A 24,988-nucleotide genomic window follows, 5' to 3' on the forward strand; every position below is an offset into this window, starting at 1 on the left:
GGATGCCATGAAGCCCAAAGCCTGCAGAATTTTTCTTGCAGATAACTGGGCCTTTGTTGCCAACATTTTGAAATAGGTAGTCAGTTGCCTTTGTTTGTCTGGCGTGAGATAAGCCATCTGGGCAGTTGTATTTAAGTTTGCACCCAGGAATATTATCTCTTGAGAGGGTACTAGTTTTGATTTCTTTTCGTTGACTGTGTACCCTAGGCATGTTAGAAGTCTTTTCACAAATGCCAGATGCTGTAGTCCTTGTTCTCTGCTTGAATTAGACAGTCGTCCAAGGAAGGATACATTTGTATTCCTCTTTGTCTGCAGAAAGCAATTACTGGTGCCAGGCACTTTGTAAAGACCCTGGGTGCAGTAGATAAGCCAAAGGGCAGTGCAGAGAATTGGTAATGCATTGAGCCAGCCTTGAATCTGAGGTATCTTCTGCATATTTGTCTGATTGGGACATGCAGGTATGCCTCTTTTAGGTCTAAAGTCACAAGCCAAGCTTTCTTGCCCAGCATGGGCAGAAGCTGCTGCCAAGTCAACATCTTGAATTTTGGTATATCCAGGAATGTGTTCAAAATAGATAGGTCCAGTATTGGCCTCCAGGCCTCGTCTTTTCTGGGTACCACGAAAAGTCTTGAGTAAAATCCTTGTCCCTGCTCTTGGTCTGGTACTTGCTGAATGGCCCCCCATGTCCATGAGGGATGAGACTTGTTTTTGTGCCTCTGCTCACTGATTTTCTGGCAGATATGGCCAGCCGTTTGCCTTTGGCAGGGTATGGAAATGGAACTTGTAGCCTTGTGACACGATATTTAGGACCCACTTGTCCTGGGTTATAATGTGCCAATTTTGAGAAAAAAGTGCTAATTTTCTCTCCAAGGGTGCTGCCAGGAGATAAGTGCTTGGTGCAGGCAGGGGGAAGTCATTGGGACTGTTTCCTGTATGGTTGTGATTTGTCTTCTCCAACTTTGGCAGTAGAAGCACCCCATTGCTTTGACCGGTATGAACCTTGCGCCTGGGATCTGCCTCTAGGGCTCTGGATCTGCCCCTTTGAGGTCTGTCTGATATAGGAAAGGACCAATTCTTTGTTGGCCAGTGTCTACTAAACCTAGGCGGCTGTACTTGTAAAAAATCTTTGACCGTTTGCATAGATTTAGCTTTGTCCTCCATTTTCTTTAACACCTCTTCTGCCTTAACACCAAACAAAGTATCATGCTGTAAAAGTGCATCTAATAATTTAACTTTAACATGATCAGGCAGATTTTGTTCCTTTAACCAAGCATGCCTCGTAATTACAGAACCTGTAACTGCGGCCCTGCAGGGGGCCTCTAAAGAATCAAAACCACATTGCAAAGTATGCTTTCCAACTTGCTCAGCTGCATGCAACAAATCCTGCATTTCCTTGTTTTCTGCACATTCAGTGTTTAACAACATTTTCTGTTTAAGCAATGCCATGACATGTTGCTGATATTTGAGCATATGAAACTGACAGTTTAAGACCCTTATAGCCAAGGTAGCAGATGTGTAAACCTTTTTTCCCCATCTATCCAGTGCCCTAGAATCTCTGTCAGAGGGGGGTAGGGTTTTTTGCAGTGGAAGCCTTAACTCCTTTGGGACCCTGAGAAATAGTTTCTGGGTCTGCAGCAGGGTTTTTAAAAAGGAATTTATGAGAGTTAGGAACCCTGTAATATCTGTCAGGCTTAACAGGAGCTGGAGGTAAGGAGTCAGGGGTAAGACTAGACTCCGAAAACACATCATCTACAATGTCTAACACAGGAGGGATGGCTAGTGGCTTGTGTTGAGGTAGTAAAAGGAAATCGCTGAGCCTCTTTTTAGATTCTGAAAAATCTTGGCTCTCCCAGTGGAAATTCTCCCTCATGGTATGTAAGGTTTCCCCAAAAGAATAGTCCTCTGGAGGAGAAGCTGAAGGCATAGATTATTCAGCATCAGAGTCCTCATAGGGGGGGAAGAGAATATTCCTGATCAGAAGAGGAATCAGAAGAAATGGAAACCTGATCTGAAGATTCATAGTCAGTCTCTTGCCTAGGCCTCTTATCAGGAGGGGGATGGGAACCCCTGATCAAGGTAATCAAGTTTTCGGCCATTTTGAGCATCTGTTTTTTGGGCATAGAGGCCTGACCACGTGGCTCTTGAGTTTGTTTCTTTGCTTTTGAAGGTGCTTTAGTCTTTGCCTTTGAAGCTGAAGTCGGTTTGATGTAAAGATGTTTAGGTCTGAATACACCCTCAGAAGCCAGTGCCTGCTCAGCGGCTCTGGACCCATCTGAATGGATGATATCCGAGGCTCCAATACCTTGAGTTCCCAGTGGCATGGCCGACTCTACGTGGGAGTCGGTAGCGGCCTGCGACTCTAAAGTAGTGGGTGTCAGGGGCTGCGAAAGCGCCTCACTGAGGACCGGCGACTGGCTTAGGAGAAGCTTCATTGTCGGTTTTGGGCCTCGGTTGTCTATCTCTCTCCTTTTCTTTGCGTTTTTTGTGAACTCCGGTAGTCGGATGGCTATCTGACGACATTTCTGGATAATTAAACCGGCATCCAAAATAGTTTAAAGCAAAATCATACCGACGCTTAATAGTGCGTTGGTTAAATCTAGCACAAAACCTAAAACTAGAAATGTTGTGATCAGGGCCTAGGCAAGGAATACATTAAGAATGAAAATCCTTATGAGGTATTTGCTTTCCACAAGAAATACAATTATTTACTTTTTCTGACATCGGACTGGAGCAAGAAAAAAGTTTCCCTAACGGGATACTTAGCTTTATTGAAGACTTCGGATCTGAAACTCGAACATGAAAATCTCATGAGTTGGCCGACCGGCACTTGTGAACTGCTTCTGCTTCGGGCACCGCACGGCAAGAAAGTCTAAAGAAAATGGCGTTGGCTGCTTCTTTTATACCCCTGACGACCTGATGTCAGGGAAGGGGCAACAGCAGCCGACGCAGGACCCAGGACTTTGGAATTCAGGCCGACTGAGGGCAACCTGCCAGCAGGATTACCCAAATGTAATGACTGCAACAGTGAAACACGAAGAACATCGGGGAATATATAATCTTGGTATACACTGATTTTTATAAATTGGTGAGCATGAAGCATCTTTCTTGTTTTAATATCCAATCTATCCAACACTTTTTGAGGCCAGTCAATCACTCCAAAACTATAAGTTAGGACAGGTAGAGCAAACTGACTTATAGCTTGGATCTTGTTCCTAGGTGTCAATGCTGTTTTCAGGATTAATTTAAGTCTTCTAAAGTACTCCTTACTAAGCTTTATTTGCATTTGTTCATGTTTTATTGCTGATCCTTCATCAATTCCCAAGTATTTATACACCCACTCTTGCTCAAGTTCTTTTATATCACATTCTTGTCCCAAACTGATGTTTTCCTGGTGCTGCAGTTTTCCTTTTTTAAAGGTTGCTTTTGCACATTTCTCAAGACCAAATGACATTCCAATATCATCTGAAAATGTTTTGACAACCTGCAGCTGTGCTTTCAGTTCCTCATCTGATGAGCTATACAATTTTAAATCATTGACAAAGAGAAGATGAGGAAGTCATTAGACTGTTTTCTAGAAGCCAAATTATAGCCATGATCTAAGCTGTTAAGTAAATAGCTTAATGGATTAATGGCAAGGCAAAATAGCAACGATGACAGGGAGTCACCCTGGAATATCCCCCTTTGGATTTTTATCCCTGGGATAATAATCTGTCCTTTATCATGGCTTAATTGCAAAGTGGTCTGCCACTGTTTCATGGTTACTGTAATGTAATCAATCAGTGTAGGATGTACCTTATACATTTTTAAGCACTCTTTTATCCATGAATGTGGGATACTATCAAATGCTTTTTTATAGTCAATCCATGCCATACTTAGATTCTTCCCTTTCTTACAGTTCTCCACTATAACTTTATTTAACAAATGATCCTTTGTTCCATATGACTTTCTTTTATTGCCCTTTTGTTCTACTGCCATAACTGAGTTTTCTTCTAAACGACTATAAACTCTGTTGGCGTCAATTCCTGTGTACAGTTTATATGTCATCAGAAGACAAGTTATTGGTCTGTAATTTTTAGGTTGCAGGTTCACTCATAAAGTAAGTGCATTGTTTTTCCTGTTGTTAACCAGTGTTCGGTGTGTGCATATAAATAGTTCTTACTCATGGCTAGATCCTCTTGTAAAGAAGATAATACTTTAAGCCAAAAGTTGAGTACTGCATCTGGGCGTGGGGTTTTCCATTTAGAGGCTTTTCTCAACTTTGTTTCAATCTCTCTGGCTGTTATTTCATTCTCAACTTTGTTTTAGTCTCCCTGGCTGTTATTTCATCCCATTTCATATCCTGTACCTTTAAACTTCTTATTCTTTCTTTTACTTCTTCTATCCATTTAGCATCTTTGTTATGCTCCATAGGCTCTTCATTAGATACTTCTCCAAAATGTATCTACTTCCTCTTTTTTCGGCGGTTTATCAATTCCTTTTACCTTATTTCCCAATTCTCTATAAAACTTTTTTGGGTCATCAGTAAATTGCTTATTTTGTACTTCTCCCCTATATTTATCTTTGAACCTTCTGAGTCTTTCCACTTGTTTTGAAATTTTTAGTTATCCCCAATAGTGCATAACAGATCCTGGTCTGTTCTAATACTGCGCATTGCTTTTATTACATCTATCTTTCTTAACATTTTTGTTGATCTGTTCCCTCTTCTATAATCTTCTAACAATGACAATTCTTGTCTTAGCTGCTTTATAGTTTTCTCTATTTGATATTTCTATGATGGTATTCGCTTTTGCCCCCCCCCCTTTTCTCTCGCTACCCCATGTTCCTGTAGTATTATTTTATCAATTATTAATTTAGCAGCATAGTAATATATTCTATTTACTTCTGTTATATCGCATGGATCTCTATGGACAGTCTTAATTACTGTGTTCATTTGTTTTATCAAGCTTCTGACTTTTGGGGTTTTATTAACCTTCTGCAGTCTATTTCTCTCATTGATCTTGATATATTTGTCTTTGTGTATTAAATTAAGCAACTCTTCTCTTATATAATTTTCTTCTATACTGAGGGCACATCCCTTGTTTGCCATTTCCTGTGGGAATTCTATAGAAAGTTCTATTAACATCTTCTTGTGGCACATTCTCTTCAATTTCATCCTGTGTCATCTATTGTTTAGTCATATGGAAACTCACTGGCCTATCACTCCTCAACATTGACTGCAACAGAGTTTCCACAGTTTCCTGTTCCTTTCCTTCCTGTCTAGCTTCAAGTGAACTTTTATACTGGTTTCCTGTGGGAGGCTCCAAAATATCTTGATATGACACCTGACCTGTTGCTTCCTGTTCCACTGGTTTCCCCTTAATTTGGATATCCATTGCTCTATCCTGTTGTGGTGCTTTCTGCATTTGATTTTCTACACTGAATCATTCTCTTTGCAGCTGTTCCATTACCTCAGTTTCTATTTCTTTGACTTCTCCATTACTAATCTATTTTTCTACTTTTCCTCTTAGTCTTCTTATTTTTTGTATTGTAAAATTTTCCATATCCGGATTCCTATGCCTATATTTTTCTTCAAATATCTTTGGTGCTGCTCTTTTTGTATTGGTTAGTTTTGTTTTATCCTTTGCATAAATATTACACCATATTAAATCTCTTTTCCTTTCCCCTGTCCAATTTCTTCTTCACGTCTCCTGATCTTCTTGCTTTTCCTTATTCTGGGGACTCACTCTATCATGCTGTGATGTAGTATGTTTTAGACCTTCTACATTAAATCCTTCACTTTGCAGGCACTCCATAACTTCAACTTCTATTTCTTTAACTTCTACTTTACTAATAGTCTTTTCTACATTAAATCTTTGCGCTTTTAATCTTTTTATTGCGAAATTTTCCATATCTGGATGCCTTTGCCTGTATTTTTCTTCGAATATCTTTGAAATTGCCTTCTGTATATTAGTTAGCTTGGCTTTCTCCTTTGCATAAATATTGCACCACATCAAATCTCTCTTTCTTTCCCATGTTCATATTTCTTTTTTATATTTTTCAAATATCTCTAGTTTTTGTTGTTTATATTTTCTCACTTTCTCAGAGGCTTCTTTTTCCAAAGAGATCAAAGTTTCTTGATCTATATACTGTTTTTCAAAAATCTGTTGCATTAATAAAAGCAAATTTTTATTTAAAGCTTGTGACAGTTTTTCCTGTGGAAGTATTTTTCTTTCCTCTAATTTCTCTCTTAATTGTTTTGCATATCGTGTCTAGAAATTATGGGCTTTTTACATAATAGTAACAATACATAATTTCTTTCTTATCCTCAATAGTCCACTCTGTCGTCTTTATGGCTCTTCTTTGGCTAATCAATTTTTGTTGTTTTTGTGGAATACTACTTCCTTCTACAATGGCGGGGGGGGCATCCTCCCCCTGACCCTGGCCTGGCCTGGCCCCATTATAGGATTGTTTCCGTATTTTGAGTATTCTACACTGTCATTTTTTCCAGTCCTGGTACCAGTGCGCCTACCAGGATTGGGTACTTTTTTATCCTGTGTCTTGTGCACACAGCCATCTTTTATTATTTTTGATTTACTTCTGTCCATGATATATGTTATATAAATACAGTCTATATATCAATGTCGCCTTGGTGAGATTTTGTGAAAAACAGGGTCCACCTCACGAAGGTACTCACCAAGACTTCAGGATGAATTCAATTTCAGCACTAATATACTCCCTTGCTTGCTGACTTTTCATCTCTCCATCAGGACCCCTTCATCTCTCCATCAGGACCCCTATCTCTCTGGTGCGGACCAACCGATGCACTTGTATACTGCTTCGGGCTCTGGCAGCAAGAAAAGACTGAAGTGATGACGCAGGCTGGTTCTCTTTATACCAGAGTACACTGACATCGGTAAGGGTGTCCGCCAGCCTGGGAGGCAAAAACAGTTTTCTCTGGTAGTCGGGTCGGCCAAGGGCTTTCACAGCAGGAAATCTTAACAGTCAGGACTGCAACAGTGAAACACGAAGAACATCTGTAAGTTAGAATAGGAAGAGGAAAATGGTTTACAGCTTGCAAGTTATTCCTGGATGTCATGGCAGTTTTCAATATTAGTTTTAGTCTTCTAAAGTATTCTTATAGGTTCATATGAGATTACTAGGCTAATGGCTTAAGGGCCCTTACAAGCCTAGCCAATATAACCTGAATTTACCCAATATATGGACCCTAGGGGCAAGAGGATAGTGTGGATTTGTGTCTGTGCATTAAGCATCTTACAGACTGCCCCTGTCCATAAGGGACATAGGCACTACCACATGTGTGAATTTGCGATTCCCCACCCACTGATCCAAATTGCTTTTGGAAAGGACCAGGGAAGGGCTCTGCTTAATGAGGAGAAGAAGAGAATAGGAAGTCTGTTCAAAAGAAGGGGCAATCTCTGAGACACACAAGTGTCTCTCCAGCATACTCTGTTTGAGTCACTGACCACGTTTAGGTCCCTACATCAGGGTGACCCTTGTACTGTTGGACTTGCCTATGTGTAGCAGCTCCATCAGGGCTGGATTTGTGAGTGCCTTGCACGTCGGGCATAGGTTACTCCTTAATATTCAGTAGGTTTACAGAGTTTTATTCTCATTTGTTCATGTTTTACTGCAGAGCCTTTATCTATTCCCAATTATTTATATACTCCCTCCTGTTCAACTTCCTTCATTTCACATTTCTGTCCCAGATTAATATTTTGTTGGTGCTGCAGTTTTCTTGTTTTTCACATTTATCAAGACCAAATGACATTCTTATATCATCTGAGAAAGTTTTAACCATTTGTAGTTCTGCTTTCAACTCATCTGATGAACTATACATTTTTAAATCATCCACAGAAACAGATGACAGTGTTTTTAAACAATGTTAATTTCTGGGAGACCAACTGTAACCACAGCCTAATCTGTTCAATAAGCAGCTTAATGGGTTATGGGCAAGACAGAACAATAGCAGTGACAGAAAATCACCCTTCAATATCCACCTAAGAATTTTTATCCCTGGGATAATAATTTGACCTTTGTCATGAACCAAATGCAAACTGGTCTTCCACTGTTTCATGGTCACTGTAATGTAACTAATCAATGTAGGGTGTATCTTATACATCTGTATGAATTTCTTTATCCTTGAATGTGGAATGTTTTCATATTTTTTTTTTGGTAATCTATCCATGACATCTACCCCTTTTTACAGTCTATTACGGCTTTATTTAGCAATAAGTGATCCCATGTTCTACATGACTTTCTTGGGTCACCCTTTTCTTCTATCGCCATAACTGAGTTTTTTTTCTAAATGACTATAAAACTGTCTGCACCAACTTCAATGTATAGCTTGTATATTGTCGAGAGGCAAGTTATTGGAGTACAGTTTTTAGGATGGCTTACAGGTTCATTCTTAAGGAGGAGTACCATTTTTCCTATTGTTTACCAGTTTGGTATCTATTCAAAATCAAATTCAGAGTAAACATTATTGTCATTTAGACCCACACATGAGTGCAGGCTGAACAAAATTCCATTGCTTCGAGCTCAAAGTGCAGACCGAAAACATAAAAAATATACTAATTAAATAAAAAAGCAGAACTACAGACTCTATATATGACATGAGCATTGTCACAAAAACAGAACTACAGACTATATATGACATTAACACAACACTAGGACATAAGGACATGATTACAACTTCTGTACGTCTAACTATAGCAGCACTTAGTACTGCACATTAGATATTGCACTTAAGCAGTGGTAAACTAGAGACTATTCTGTCCATTGCAAGGAATGTAGCTTGTATTTCAAGTTATTGCACAATAAGTAATAAGCATTCAGAGAGCTGTTGCACAAGTGAGAGAACTTAGTAATGAGTTATAGCACTTTAAGAAAAAGATATTTCCTTCAGCCTGTGCAGCCACTGATTAGGTGACCTGTTGGCTTCCCTTGCTAATCAACTTTAATAGTCTTATGGTCTGAGAAATTATTTCTGAATGTCATTGTTTTGCAACATATGCTTCTGTAGCACTTTCCCGAAGACAAGCAGCAGAACAGTTCCTGAGCCGGGTAGGTGTAGTCTTTAATTTGTGACTCTTCCGAAACACCATGCAGACTGCAGATCCTATATAGATGAAAGCATGGCCTTCGTTATTCTCTCTGCCACTTTCACCACCCTTCAGAGGGCCTTATGATCCATGTCCTTACAGTTTCCATACCATACTGTGACACTGCTTATCAAGATGCTCTCAATTTTGCCTCTGTAGAATGTTGCGACACCAGTCAATCAGATGTTTCACTTCCTCCATCTATGCAGTTTCACCACCATTGCTGATTAGGCCTACAACTGTAGTATCATCCACAAATCTGAAGATACGATTTGAGCTGAACCTGACTGTGCAGTCATGGGTCAGCATGGTGAACAGCACAGGACTAAGAACACATCCTTGAGGGACACTCGTGCTCAGTGTAAGGCTCTTTGACGTGTTATTGGCAACTCTCATTCATTGCAGTCTGTCAAGAAGGAAGTCCAAAATCCAATTACCCATAGGAGTACTGACCCCCAAGTGAATCAGTTTATCAGATGTTGTGGCATGACTGTGTTAAAGGCAGAGCTGGAGTCAATGAATAGGAACCGGACATAACAGTTCTTGTTTTCCAGATGAGATAAGGATGTGTGGAGTGCCACTGAGATGGCATCTGCAGTGGAGCAGCTGGACCGATAAGCAAACTGGAGTGGGTCCAGTTCTGCAGGAAGATTTGTTGTTAAATAGTCTTTGACCAGTCCTTTGAAAAACTTGATTACTGTAGAGGGAAGAGCTACTAGATGACAGTCATTCAGGTTTACCGGCCAAGACATTTTTGGTAGTGGAATGACTGTTGTGTTCTTGAAGCACTTGGTATTATGGTCTGACATAGAGATGTGTTAAATATGTCAGTAAGAACCATGGTCATTTAGACAGCACAGTCTCTGAGCACTCGTCCTAGAACGTTGTCTGGTCCCACTGCTTTCCTTGGGTTTACCTGGCTTAGAGTTTTCTGAACATCAGCTGGGTTTAGAGACAGAGTGCTATCTCATGTTGTCTGAGACTTGAGTAGCATTATACTCTACCATCCCATAATCATAACCTCTCTCTGTAAGCTCATTAATGGTCTTATGTTTCTGCTCTTCAAATTCGCTATTCCTTGCACTCAATCTAGAAGCCCTATAGAATTGATTCTGGACTACATTTCTAAAGACATAGTCTGGATGCATGCTATCCCTAGATAGCAAACTATTAACGTGACATTCCTTTCTATATAGTCTAGTTGACATCACATTAGAACTGTCCTTTTCCACTATCACGTCCAGAAAATTTATACTAGCATCTGAATAGTTCAAAATGAACCTCAAAAAGGGGGTGGTACTGTTAATGTACTCAACAAAACTCATTAGTTCTAAAACAGAGCCTCTCCACAAAATAAAAAGGTCATCTACAAACCTTCTATAGAAAATAATTAAATCTTTAAAAGGCCGCCCTTCTAAAAAATCTGTCTCCCATTTCATCATAACAGCGTTCGCATAACTATTCGAACAGGCACTACCCATCGCCACACCATTCTTCTGCCAATAAATCTGATCACTGAATAAAAACACATTATTCAGAAGAACAATAGACATCAAATCAATGTACAAAATGAATTTCATTCATACTATATAGATTACTACTCATCAGTTGTTCTTTCAAAAAAGCAAGCCCTATATCATTGGGTATTACTGTGAATAATGAAACAACATCAAGGGTAACAAACAAATATTCCATATTCAACATGCCACAGTTAGTGCCTTCATACAGATCATGGAGAAAGTGCTCAGTATCTTTAACAGCAAATACTGAATTATCTATTAAGGGCTTCAATTTTTTTCTCTAAAAATACTGAAATACATTCCGTACACCATCCCCTTCCTGCAACAATAGGACGCATAGGGGGTCTAATCAGATTCTTATGCAGCTTAGGTAAACCTTGTATAATAGGGACGGTATAATGAAATACCCTAAGAAACTTGAAGAGATCCTCTGTCAATAACCCTATTTGCAATAAAGACTCTAATTGTTTATTAACCAAAATGACCATTGATTGCATATGAGCTCTGGTTATTTTCTCATAAAAGTCAACATTATTCAACATTTCATACATTAAACAGTCATATTCCTGTCTATCAAGTAAAACAACCCCCCCACCTTTATCAGCTGGTCTAACTACAAAGTTAACATCATTCTCAAGAGCACACAATGCCTCAAATTCAGCCTTGGATAAATTATGTTTTCTACCACTAAAATTTCTATCTTCATAGACTTTATAGCCAAAAGAATAATGGCTGCTTGCATCTAAACACCATTTACTTACAGACTGCAGCAATGATCCTTATGATGAACATCTAGGATATGTCCTTCAAGCTGTTGCCTTAACCTGATGTAATGAAAAATTATACAAGATTAAACTTATATCCACATTTATGTACAAAGCTGCTTATGATGATGAGCATCATACAGCACAAAAACAAGCAGCCATGCCATGAAAGATTAAAAAAATGGAAAGTAGGTGGACAGAAAGAAGATGGCCATTGTCTCATAGGTAGGAAAACCTGTATTTAAGATGATAGAAACAGACAACTAATAAAAAACCTTTGTTGAAAATCAGTGTCTCAAGCTCTATAAAGATCAGTACACTTACCAACAGGGATGTTACCCATAAAACTGCCTGGCCCATGTCATAGGTATTAGAGGAGTATTTTGGAACAACAACTTGACTGCTGCCTACAGGAAGATTCAAACTTCTTAAAAGTCTAGTGAATATCTAAAACATAAATAAAAAATACAGTTAGAATAAAAACTAAAAATCACAGTGATATAAATTTTATAAAATTCTCATATTATTTCATACTTAAACTATGCAACTATTTCAGAAACAAAGTAAACGAGACAAGTGAATGCAGCCCAGTAACGTTTTAGCTGTTTTCTTCACAAAGAAAACAAACTAATGTTTTACAAAAACATCCCCAAAAGTCAACACATATGGAGGAATAAAATACACACTGTAGTCCTCAGCTTTCTACTACTTTTTCACAATTACTGATTAATTCATGTTAGAGGGATAAAACATTGCTCACAATTTTTTTTAAACAAGAAACATCTTTATTAAAATTATCATTTATGACTTAGGCAATCATACACTTACATAAATGAAAACAAACCATACTGACAATCTTCGCTGCAATCATAACATATCACAAACCATATTGGCATAACTTTAGTTGTAAACATTATACATCACTTATAATCTACCCAATCATTGTCTGTCAAACATTACATCGCTTACTTAAATCCTGCCTTCTTTTAAACGTCATTCCACCTCTGTATGTGTTGTTCCCTCAATTCCCATTTTTTCTATGCAATTTGCTCCTATCCTTTTCTAAAGATACCAGTTCCAGTTGTTTTATCTCAGTTACTATATTCCCTACTTCAAGTACAGTTGGTTTAGACTTTGATTTACATTTTCTAGTAACTGTTTTTTTGACAGCCACCATAATCAGACTCAGCAAGGCCTTACTATGTCCAAGCAATTCTGATTCTATCATAGCTCAAAAAATTATTTCCCTAGACACACCAATGTGCTCGCCTTGTCTCTCTGACAGAATAATCTGCAAGGAATATTTAGTCTGCAGACTCATTACAATCATAGAAAATATGCTCCTAATTACCTCTTTCTTCCCATCACACCTCCAACATTTGTTGTCTACCTGAGGAAAAAGTCTCTGGAGTCTACTTCGGGTATAAAAAAATACATGTGTAAACATTTCCAAGAAAAAATCCTAAATTTTCTAGATTTTGCTGCATATTTGGCAGCCAGACATATACCCCCCCCCACTGTTTTTTGTGAATTACTTATCCAATCTCTCTTCCCGATCCTTTCTAACCTCCTCCGATTGATTCTTATAGTTATCATGCAATGTTTATATATGCTCTACTAATTAATCCTTTCAAAACAGTAACTTCTGTTCTAGATTCTACTAAAAAACCCTACCAGTACTGGTCTTTCATTTAGGACCCCCTATTTCTTTCTCTCTGCCTATACTCTGATATCAGTCTGATAGGGAAGGCAATCTCTAACCTGCAGTTCAAATAAATTCTTGGCATCTTCCCATTCTATTACATTTCCCTGTCTAGTTATTTGCTCCCAATACCTTGGTTCCTTTCCCAGTTTTCTCTAATAAATTCCAGCCCCCTGTTGTCTATTGTCTGTATCCCTAATTGCAGTCATCCCTATCAACAGAATCTCCTTTCTCCATTTCCATATTGGCTTAGTGCTTAGAATACTTTCTGCTACCTTAAGAATATAATATTCTCTAGGATTATTGTTATTCTCCTTAAAGATCTGCATCCAAAATTCCAAGTCTCTCCTTGTTTCTTGAGCTTACCCCCATTTTTCATCATTCCTTTCCACTTTGAATTATAGGTTTCTGCTTGTGCTATGTATAGCAACCGTAACTGTGGAGTTCTGAAATACCCCCTTCAAACTAGGTAATCCCAATCCAACTTGTTCCATTGGAAAAATCATCTTATCCCACTTGACTCTTGTCGTCTTCCACTCCCAGATAAAATCCTTCAGCTCTTTATTAACTGCTATCTACAACTTCTTCTCTGGTTGATAAAAGTATGCCTGACCTGTGTATAAGACTAAAGGGACTGAAAACATTTTAACTGCTTGCATCTTACTATCCATATCCATATAACAATGCCTATACTTTCTCAGTTTTGTATTACCTTTTGTTTAGTCTCTTTCCACATATCCCTAGCTACCACACCGGAATTATTTAATACATATTCTTAAGTACTTCGCTTTAACATGTCCCCATAAATATGGATATTGCTGAACCAATCTATTTGTGGGTACATAACTTACAGCTTTTACCTTTGTTTCAGTTTCATTAATTTTGCATCTTAAAAAGATCTGAAACTGTCTGAAAATGTCACACAACACTGAAATATCTTTTTCTGTTTATTATCAGGTATAAAATAATATCAGCTGCAAATACAGCCAGCTTTTCTTGACTACCAGACCAATTTTATCTTTGAATTTCTGAGTGCCTTACTTTGTTTGCCAATTGTTCTAAACATAATGCAAATAAATTGGAAAGAGGAAACCCCTGCCTGGTTCCTCTCCTCAAGCAGAAATTAGCAGACAGAAACCCACCCACCCACTTTAATTTTTACCTCTAATCCCTCATATATTCTCCTAAACAATCTCATAATTTTCTCAGGGAAGACAAATTCTTCCATTGCCCTTTTCGTAAAGTCCCAGCTTACTCTGTCAAATGCTTTCTCTGCGTCAAGACCCACCAACAACAATGGTAATTTCTTACATTTTGCAACACTTTTTAATCATGGTTTAGTATTGAAATGGGCCTGTATGAAGCTGGAACTGATGGGTCTTTATCCTCTTTAGATAATACATTTACCACCATTTCTTCCAGGATCTTGGTATGTTTCCCCTTAAAAATACCATTAAACAAAATTTCCAGATCTTTTAGTTTCTTCCCTCCCTGCTTCCAAACTTCCATAGAATTACCATCTATTCCTGGAGATGTTTCTGTGGATTGGTTAAGCATCACCATTTTATCTCATCTACTCCTATCCTAACTGTTAGCAATTGAAGCAGAATCAGGTTTTGTTGGACAAAGTTTTGTATTTCTTCCTTAGCGTGTATTGCATAAAAAATGAATTCTGTCCCTCCAGGAAAGACTATTTTGAAGATAGCTGGGTACAGCAGCCAGAATCTCATGTTTGCTTCTCGATATTCTCTGAATTGTGAAATAAATTTACTCCCATTCTGCCTGGTGTACAGTGAGTAATCACTCTACACAAACACACTGCTGTCTCCCACTTTTACTACTTTGTCCTTCTGCCAATGTTTTGTCAGAATCAACTCCTCCCACTGGTAGAATTGCATCTTTACTATTAAAGGTCTAGGTTGCATTCTCATAGCCAGGTATGGAGCATACACACAATGTGCCCTTTCAATTAACATCTCCTGCTGTGTAATACCAGTCCAGTTGCTTATTTGTGCTTTCGTACAATTAATACAGTCTGTTCCTTCCAGCTTCTCTACTACAGCACATAATCTCAGGTTTCCCATACATGCTCTGTCTTCTAAGTCTATTTTTTGAAAGATCTTTTCTTGAGCAGTCTCATATTCAGACATACTTTTCTTCAATTCAACCTCTGATTTTTGCAGTTTTAGCACCTCATCTGAATATCTGTTTAAAGCTTCTTCCATTTTTTCCAGCCTTTTGTTATTTGAGCCAATATACTCCATCAGTGTCCCGTTTAATCAGGTCTGTGTGCAGTTGTCTTATAAATTTCCTCTAGATTACTGCATGTCATGTCTGGAGCTTGCACTGCTTTTTGCTGAACAGATGCAGTACTCTTTCCCATCAGTGTTTTTCCCTCACCTTTTGTAGCAGATTTTCTTTCATGGCCTTTGTATTTCTTTTTTTTTTGTATCCAGGCAGTGCCCTTACTAGCCAGTTACTGAAATTTACCTATAAATATAAGTCCACTGGCTTTCTCTGCTAAGTTTCTGTTTTCACACTGGGATAGCTAGAATTAAGCTGTTACTCAATGTGCAGCCATCTTGGAAGTTGACTACTACTTACACATTTCAATAATTAATTTCTTATTTAGCTCTTCTAACTCAAAAACCATACATCATTTATATCATTTTGGGCAAACAGAGGCCATAGAATAGAAACGTGAAAGGAGATGGACTACAACATACCTAAACCCATAAAAGGTGAATATGCATGGTTTCAATGACCTTAGAGTGCTAAATCCCAAGATTTTCAACACACAAACATGCACATGGTGGTAAAATCTATTTTGGTCTATCTTCATCAACTCTAACTGTGGTTTGGGGCAACACCAGCTTACCTTATTACTTAATTCAACTTATTTTCAGTAGGATATGTACAGCTCTTAGAATGATTTTTTTTAGAATGGAATGTTTTTAGTTGTACAATATACTTTGTAACCTCTAAAGACAAACATGCAAGTATTTGGCAAGGGAAGAGGGTAAGAGTTAAGTGGAATAGGTTGGACTTCCCCAAGGGGGGTTTGGATTAATTTGAAGGGATACTTTAGAGCTACATATACATCAAAGTGGAAGATAATGATGAAAATGGGGGGAGGGGGGTGTCAAGAAATAAAGAGTTATGTTCAGCAAAATTTGGGAGGTTTAAGGAAAGACAGCAATTGAGGAATTCATGGAATAGAGTGAATAATGATTGGTAAAAAGAAAACATGCACAATGCTTGAAAATTAAAAATGTTTGCTATGACTTGTTTTGTATTAATCTGTATTTTGTACTTGTGTCATGGACTACAATGCAATAATTTAATTCAGGTGTTTAAAACCCACCCATATTTTGTGTGTTTACCAAACATACTGTAGATAACTCACTCCATTCAGTCAGTAGTGTGGGTTTTAACAACTCTCATTCAACAGTATGTCACTCTGAATAAGTTAACTTGATGCTGCTTGTTTTCAAACTAATGAAGTGGAGTTGCTTATTAATAAACATTTTAGTAAAAACTATTATTTACAACTACTAATGTAATTAAAATAAAGCTATGCCTTTCTAGAACAATGGATTTTAAAGGGGTTATTTGTATTTACATTTTAAATACTGTGCATTTAATTTTTGGTTAATTTTTAATTGTTCATGACTGGATGGGCATTGACATTTAAACAAGATGTCATGACACTTCACATTATCTGATGATGCTGTGTGTGCAATAGGGAACAAAAGCACTCATTAAAGAGTGACCTGGCTACTCAAATCATTGCACCTTTTTTTATTTCAAAGTTTCTGTTTTATGTTGAAGGAGATCAGTGGTTATTACTTTATGCAGGGCAATGTCATCTACTAGATCACAGACTGCAGACAGGTCAGATACGTAACTTGAAAGTGAAATAACAGATGCCCATACACAAAAAGGGTGCCTTATATAGGCCAGAGAATCCTGAATATTTACAGACTAAAGATGATGAAGACTACAGCTCCCAGCCTACACGTGCATAACCTTTTACACCTGAACTATAAACCACAAAAAGCAGAAGTCTTCAAGTCCTCTTAGTTCTTGCTGGACAGATCTATTCATTAACATGGGATCATGCAGCAGCCACACCAAGTGGAATTGGTCATCCTGCCAGGTATCCAGAGCCATTAGTGCTTACACAAAAACTCTCAGGAGAACAGAAATCAAAAGATGAGGCACTTCTGAGCAGCCAAAGAGGATATATATATCTACGTGTACATACACACATTATATATATATATATATATATATATATATATATATATATATATATATATATACACACACACACACACACACACACACACACACACACATATATACACTTTTCCTTTCTACAGTGAACTTCACCTGGAAATAGGAAGCTGGAGGAGGAGGAATGAAACTCTCTTCCCATTTTACAGTCAGTGAGAACTTGTATGGTACACATCATAACAATGGATCTGAAAAACATGTTTGGGATGCAAAATTTAAGGATTGGTGTTGCATGGCACTAGGGTTGCTTGGCATGTTTAACACTGCATATTGTCAACTCTACCTAAACGGCTGCAGTTGCCCCACTGTTGCAAACTCCTTCAGGTCTCCTATGACAGACACTTGTAGTGCCCTTCCTTCCACAATATACCTCCCAAAGTATAGCGAACACTGATTAAAGCAAACACGTAGGGTTAGCAAAGGTGCAGAAAGTGAAACTGTATCAGCCAGAGTATTTTCCAGCAAATTCAGCACTGTGGTGATCAAAGTGCACAGGCTGCACAACAACAAGAATAGTCTTTCAAGCACAGGACACATTCTAGGAGGCTGAAAGTACACCCGCTACAGCATGATGGCTTTTAAAAATGCTAATGCTAAGTCCTCACACAGAAAACCCAGCAACCTAAACCACACCCAATGCTTTCCACAACTCTGCAGTGAACCACCAAAACTGAAAGCTTTACCACATAGGGTCATGAGGACTTGGATCAAACAATAAAATCACTTTTACTGATGATATTACTGTCAGAGGCATAGGCACTGCACTCACTAGACTGGATAAGGAGAGGGGCATTGTCAAGACACCTCAACATCACAAATGAGTACAGGCTTGTAACTGTCCATGTTGAAGTGAATGACCTTAGACATTCTAACCTATGGAAGATGTAGGGAGAGACAAATGTGTTCATCACCCGTGTCTGAGGAAATTAGACTATTAGTACTGAGCACCGGTCTTCTTTCACAAAGAATGATGCCCAAAAAGTTTATGAAAAAATAATTGCCTACAAAGACAGAGTAGTTACCTGGTGACATTTTTAAGGGGATTCAAGTATATCTGCCAAGAACCAATGCTCAGACTTTCCTGCTTCACTAAGGGCAATCTGCACATCGTCTCATGGATTTCACACGCTGGCTAAAATTTTGCTTCCTCCACAATAAATTTTTTAAGTCAAAGTTCAACTCGTGAACAAACCCACCTACCAAATTCCCAATTCACTCATCATCAGAGATGTTCTGCTCAACACTAGGAAGTCAAACAGAAGACTGTACTTTAACATCTGAAGATATCTACATCTGTGAAATATCTAGGTTTGATTTCAGCAGCAGCACTCCCTTCCTAATGTTCAACTTCACTGAGAGATGCAAGGGTGAATCCATATTTTTTATAAACCTTATTTTCCTCCACTGCCACATCAAATGTTGCAGGTACCAACCTAGAAACCCCCACCCTTTTTTTTTTGGAATTTCATTGTTACTACACTCCATGGGGTATTCAAAAAATGGTGCAGTGCCCCCAATGACTTCTCCTGCCCCAGCCCTCAGCCACTCAGGACACTGCCCCATACTCCTTCTGCAGCCAACAGCTGTGTTGCACTGGGCTTGAGCTGAATGCAGGGAAACCAGTGAATATTGGTCTCTCACTGTCAGATACATATAGCACCTATACCTCTAATGGACACATGCAGCCTGTAAATGATTCATCTAGCAGGCCCCTTCTTGTGAAATAATGCAGGGAAACCAGTGGATATTGATCTCTCACTGTCACATACATATAGCACCTATACCTCTAATGGACACATGCAGCCTGTAAATGATTCATCTAGCAGGCCCCTTCTTGTAAATATTTCACCTCCCAAGCCCCTGCTTACACTTATCAAGAGTACCAGAAGTTGTCAGAGATTTGGGATAGGCTAGTAAACACCTATGAACCTACCCCTAACTTTTTTGGAGAATGTGTTCTGCAACCATTACACTTCTGGCTAACAGTGAGGGAACTGGAAAGCTAGAGTTTCAAGTTTCTTGCTCAATTATTCTGAATATGCATGTTGATGGCAAAATGTGTTACTCTATTAACTTTTTAAGTGGCTTTAAATACACTTTAAAAACTAACCTTGATTTTTGTCAACCATTAGTTTTGGTTTCATCCAGAATTCATGAGCAATGATGCTGAGAGGTATTAGCCTGTTCCTTACACAAAGTTGCACCTTACTGGCAAATAGCTGTCGATTGCAGTCACTAAACTCTCTTCTATTGTGTATATAATGTATGGTCAACTTTATTGCTTGCTTTATATTTTGCTTATTTTTTTTTATTGTTATTTTGCTTATTTTTTTATTGTATACAAAAATTGCACTACTTTGTTATTATCATAATATCTGTAACCATTGTTTGATTTTTTTAGTTCTGTTTAATGTGTACTGTGGAGCTTTTCTCCCCAGGCCTCCTCTGAAAATGAGCTCATACCCAGTCGGACTTTCCCAGTAAACAAATGTCAAATAAATAAATAAAAATAAATATTATGTTTGCTTAAGGTGGCCTGCTCTTTCACATAGCAGCCCTATGTTACAACACTGCTGTAACATCATGAAGTTAAGCCCATCACGGGGCATGGCTTAAGGAGTGCCATTACACTAGGCCCAAGGAAAGTGACTCATCCAAACCTTTCCACATTGATCAGTTTGGCCTCTGCTCGTACAATGGATCTTTAAGGACTACTAAAGTGACATGTCTCCGCCGCGACAAGCTTCCACCACTCAGGATCAGGATATGAGCTCCCTTCTTCCCTGTCTGTGCCTGAAGCATATAGCCATTAGACTGCCTTAAGTCGATGGGGACACACTGCCGAGGCTCCATCCCTTTATGTAATTTGCACAGGCTTACTAACTTAGAACTTGAAGTCCTACTGTATCTCAGCAGGACTGCCTACCACATCGCTGCTAATTAAAGGACCCTTTCAGAACATACTGATTAGACAAGTCAACTTGAAAAGCTTCCTATTAAGCCAAATATCCTTACTATGGGAGACTTCAACTAACCTACTTTCAACTCAGACTTACAAAGCTACATTTAGCTATATCCAGGGATTCTTCAATTCTGCAAATACTAACTCTCTAGCATAAACTATCTCCACCTATATTTTTTGGGGGTGCATTACCCTTCCCTTTTTTTTTCTCAAACACCTTTATTGAATTATCACTTGTGACATAGGCAAATTTACATTCATATAAAAGTAATCCAACTATATTAACACACCATTGTACTTCACATATACTGCTATATATCACATAGCCTAAGCAATATTACATATTTTATTCAGTTCCTACTGTTTTTTAAACAAGAAATATTTTCATTAAACCATCACTTACTACATAGGCAATCATACATTTGTATAAATGAAAACAAACCACACCAACACAATCCTAGTCGCAAGCATTTTACATCACAAACCATCCTGACACACTCCCAGTTGCAAACATTATACATTACTTATAGTCTACCCAATCTTTCTCACAAACATTACATAGCTTATGTAAGTGCTGCTAACTTTTAGGGCTCATTCCTCCCTTGTATGTACTATCCCCACAATTTCAATTTTTTCCTATGTAGTTTGATCCTACCCTTTTCTAAAGATATCGATTCCAGTTGTTTTATCTCTGTTGCATTACCCTTCCCATGTCCTTACCAACTGTTTCTTTATCTGAACCACCTCATATGTCTCCCCAGTTCAATCAGATCATCTATTTGTATCTTTTACTGGTACATCCATATTATCTATTAAAAACCTGGCCATATTTAAGCATTTTTTTCAAATGTCAGCTACCTACTATTCACCAATATTCTGGCAAAAACCCAATTATAACTATTCTTGCTTCTGTATACTCCTTAAAGTTCTACTCTCTTATAAACAAAAGAATGTTCCCTTCTGCCAAAAGCAGTGTGGTAAATGCAAAGGCAAGCCTGCACGACAGAACTCTAATATAAATAAACTCTAAAGGGGAAAAGAAAAAAGGCTTATTATTCTTCTTTAAAAAAAACCCTTCTTTTCCTCACTAAAGAAGTGATCTAATAGTAACAAAGACCCTTACAGAAGTCATCAGGAAGTGCAAAGTCAGCTATGAACTTAAGGGAAGCCACCAATGCCAAGGACACCCATAAGGCCCTGTTTAATTACATCAAGAAGCTCAGATGCAATACCTAGTCCTGCACCAAACATGCCTCTAATGGCATACATCACTGTAACCTATAAACAATAGCTAATATCTTTAATGGCAAATTAATTTCCAACTTTACACACTTTACTGTCCACCAGTTTTTCCACTTACTGCTCTGCTGTAATCACCCTAGGAAAACTTCAATTAAATATTAAACAAAACACCAGCATTAATTAAAGAAATAAATTAAAACAAATCACACAGACTGACCAAAACAGAATAAAAAAAAAAAGTCAAAATTCTGGGTAATATGCAGTACACCCAATGATGCATGCAAATTCATAACATACAGATAAAATGGTTAAAATCAGCCCATTCCAGCAAAGGTCATTGGGAGACTGAATGCAACACCACAGAGAGGCAATACAGTACCACCAGCTGTTTCAGGTAAGAGGGGACTCAAAAGTCACGAGTGAAGAAAACACTGGGAACTTGAACAATGTTCTACATCAACAGCTAGTGCAAACGCTGGGAACTACACAGGTTGGCACTTGCATAAAAGAATACTTTATAGGAAGAAAACGAGAGAAACTAAGCAAAAGCAACATAAGTATTTATGATACTTAATTAAGGCAGAATAATTTTAAGTGTTCAAAAAAGGGAAAAAAATATGTAGATAAACAAAGAATTAGTGTGATGATATTACTTTTTAAAAGAAAAAAAAAAGAGAAAGCTTCAGTATGTTTAGGGAAAAAGGTTACAATGAAAAGTGCAAAGAAGTTACAAAAAGTGTTGACAGTAAATACGGTATATACAAACAGATTATGAGAATAGTGTAATATGTTGCAGAAATAGAAATCATTGCTCAACAGCAATGGTGGGATGAAGACAGCTGAATGGATGGTTCCAAAGCTGGCACAATTACAGCAAAATCAGTAATCAAATGTAAAATAGCTTGCCTGGGAAAGATGACATGGGACAAACATTTTAGAAAAATGAGTCAGAGAACAGAAAAACATTTTCTAGAAGTTCTGAATGAGTGGTTAAATTTAGGTATTCCACAAAAATTGTTGTCAAGGTTACTGTCATGCTTATTCGGAAAAAGGTTAAGAAATCTAATTTTGAAAAAAATATGTAAACTTTTATGTAACTACAACTATTCAATTGATAATTTTACAAATGACAGTCAAAGTCAGAATATAATAAATGAAAAGTATTTTTGAATTGCAAGGAAAACAAGTAAAATTATTACTGGTTAGAGTGACAGTATATGGAACAGTGATAGAAAAACGTATGAAAAATGATCTTGTTATGTGTAAACAGCATTCAAAAAACAGGTCACAGGCTGGTTTGGTAGATCTTACTGCATCTGGTATTAGACAAATTATTCTGAAATTGTCAAAATCAACATGTCACAAATATGAGTGCGGCCATTAATACATAGCTAGGTAGGGAAATGATAAAAGAGAATATGGGCATCAAATAAGGGATCTGCATGAGTGACACTCTGTTCATACTAATTATACATGCAATTTTTTAAGAAGTGTCAAAAGAAATTAGATAAGACAAACTCCCAAACTGGCTGCACACTGAACAACACATTGATCAGAGCTTTCCTAGTGTGAAAACCGAAATGCAGAAGAAAAAAAACAGTAAACTTAATTTGGATAAAATTCACTTACTGGCTAGTGCTTGGGCCAGGATGCCAGCAAATTAGAAATTTTGAGAAAGTAAGATAAAACAACCACAAAAGGAAAAGAAAACACCCCGGCTTGGAAAAATTCTGCAGCTCTTCAGCAAAAAACAGTTAAAGTTTCATCTTTGGTACAGGTGACAGATTTGATCTGAAATGAAAACATAATGGCTATAACTGAAATAAAAAAAGACTAGAAAATGGAGGAAGCTTTATCTAGCTGATAAAACAGGTCTATATTATCTTGTCGAAAGACGTGTTCAGTGCTTGGCCTAATTAAAAAAAAAAAGTTCAACCCCCCCCCCCCCAAACTAAATATACTAACTCTGAGATCACACTACAGAGGGGGAAAGGGCAAATCCCCGATGATGGCAAAGTGCTTTTTCCCCTGGGAAAAAAGTAACTGATTTGGTTGTTCAGTGATTGAGTTCGCTGCTTACTTGTCGATGAAGACATGTTTGCTGAACATGTCTTTCGACAAGATAATACACACCCAATGAAACTGCAAAAATAGTGGTTGAAATGAAAAGATTGGCTGAGCACAAGGCTTCTCAAAAAGAGCAGTTTCAAAAAAAAAAAAAAAAAAAAAACAGAGTAAAAAATGCAGATCTCAGAGAAAACCTTAGAATTTCATCTGTACCAGAAAAAGTGGAAGGAGCAGACTGTAAAAATTTTATGAAATATGTATGAAAATACAAATACCAAACTGGATTGGTGTCCCATTGTAAGATTTCCTAATTGAAAGGGCACATCATTTGTATGCTCCAAGTCTGGCCATGAGAAAGCAGCTAAAACCTATACTAGTGAAGAATTGCATTTTACAAACTATGGCAGAAAGAAAATCTATTACAAATTGCAGACAAAATGTCTGTAGCAAAAAGAAGTTGTGTCTTACCATAACGTTCCATCTGTGTTGTCGATTTTCACCAGTCCTTTAACAGTGGATTTGGTTCCGAACCTTGGAACCGAGACAGCCATTTACTTTAGCTCGTGCTCTCTAAACTCTCGAGCCAGGCTCTACCCATAATGCTCCTCTCAGAAATTACCTCAGCTCGAGCTTGCCAGACAGATGTGAAAGGTCATGGATACATGAGAGTTAAGTTAACTGAGGCCAAATAAGTCCTTACAGGGAAACTAGCCAAGGGCTAAATTCAGTCTAACAGTGTCAGGAAGTGGGACAGAGGGTGGGGATGTCAAGGACTGGTGAAGATCGACAACACAGATGGAACGTTATGGTAAGACAATTTTTTTTATGTGATGATGTCAATCTTCACCCAATCCTTGAAAGTGGGACAGAGTCCCCAGCTACTTTAGCCTCGGGAGGTCTCATGGAAGAATATTCCTCATTACCATAGAGCCAAAGGATGCTCATCCCCTTGAGACCTGATAACATTTGTAAACAGTGATAGAGATATGATGAGAAGACCAAGTGGCTGCTGCACAAATGTCATCTAAGGAAGCTCTGGCATGAAAAGACTGCAGACATAGATACTGTTCTTGTAGAATGGGCTTGAACTGTTTTTGGGAGTTCGAGCCCTTTAGAATGACAGATGAATGTGATGCAGTCTGTAAAGCCACTTGGCTAGGGTAACTTTAGAAACCGAGTTACCTAGATGGAGAGAAGAAAACGCCACAAAAAAATGTGGTTTGATTTTCTAAATACTTTAGTCCTGTGAAGATAAAAACGTAGTTGTCTGTGCACGTCAAGTAAATGGACAGCATATTCTCCCTTGTTCAAAAAATTAGGGAAGAAGACTG

General features: G+C 38.0%; 1 protein-coding gene across 1 annotated transcript in view; it reads right to left on the reverse strand.

Moving 5' to 3' along the window:
- Positions 1 to 24,988, reverse strand: part of PSME4 (proteasome activator subunit 4) — a 2,990,260-nt gene that overhangs the window by 2,296,597 nt on the left and 668,675 nt on the right. The window contains exon 8 of the mRNA XM_044055122.1: positions 11,710 to 11,832. Within this exon, the coding sequence (XP_043911057.1) occupies positions 11,710 to 11,832 (123 nt within the window). The remainder of the gene's footprint in view (positions 1 to 11,709; positions 11,833 to 24,988) is intronic.

Source organism: Protopterus annectens, chromosome 1.part2 (assembly GCF_019279795.1).
Source record: "Protopterus annectens isolate FY-2018-M chromosome 1.part2, PAN1.0, whole genome shotgun sequence".
Classification (NCBI taxonomy): domain Eukaryota; kingdom Metazoa; phylum Chordata; order Ceratodontiformes; family Protopteridae; genus Protopterus; species Protopterus annectens.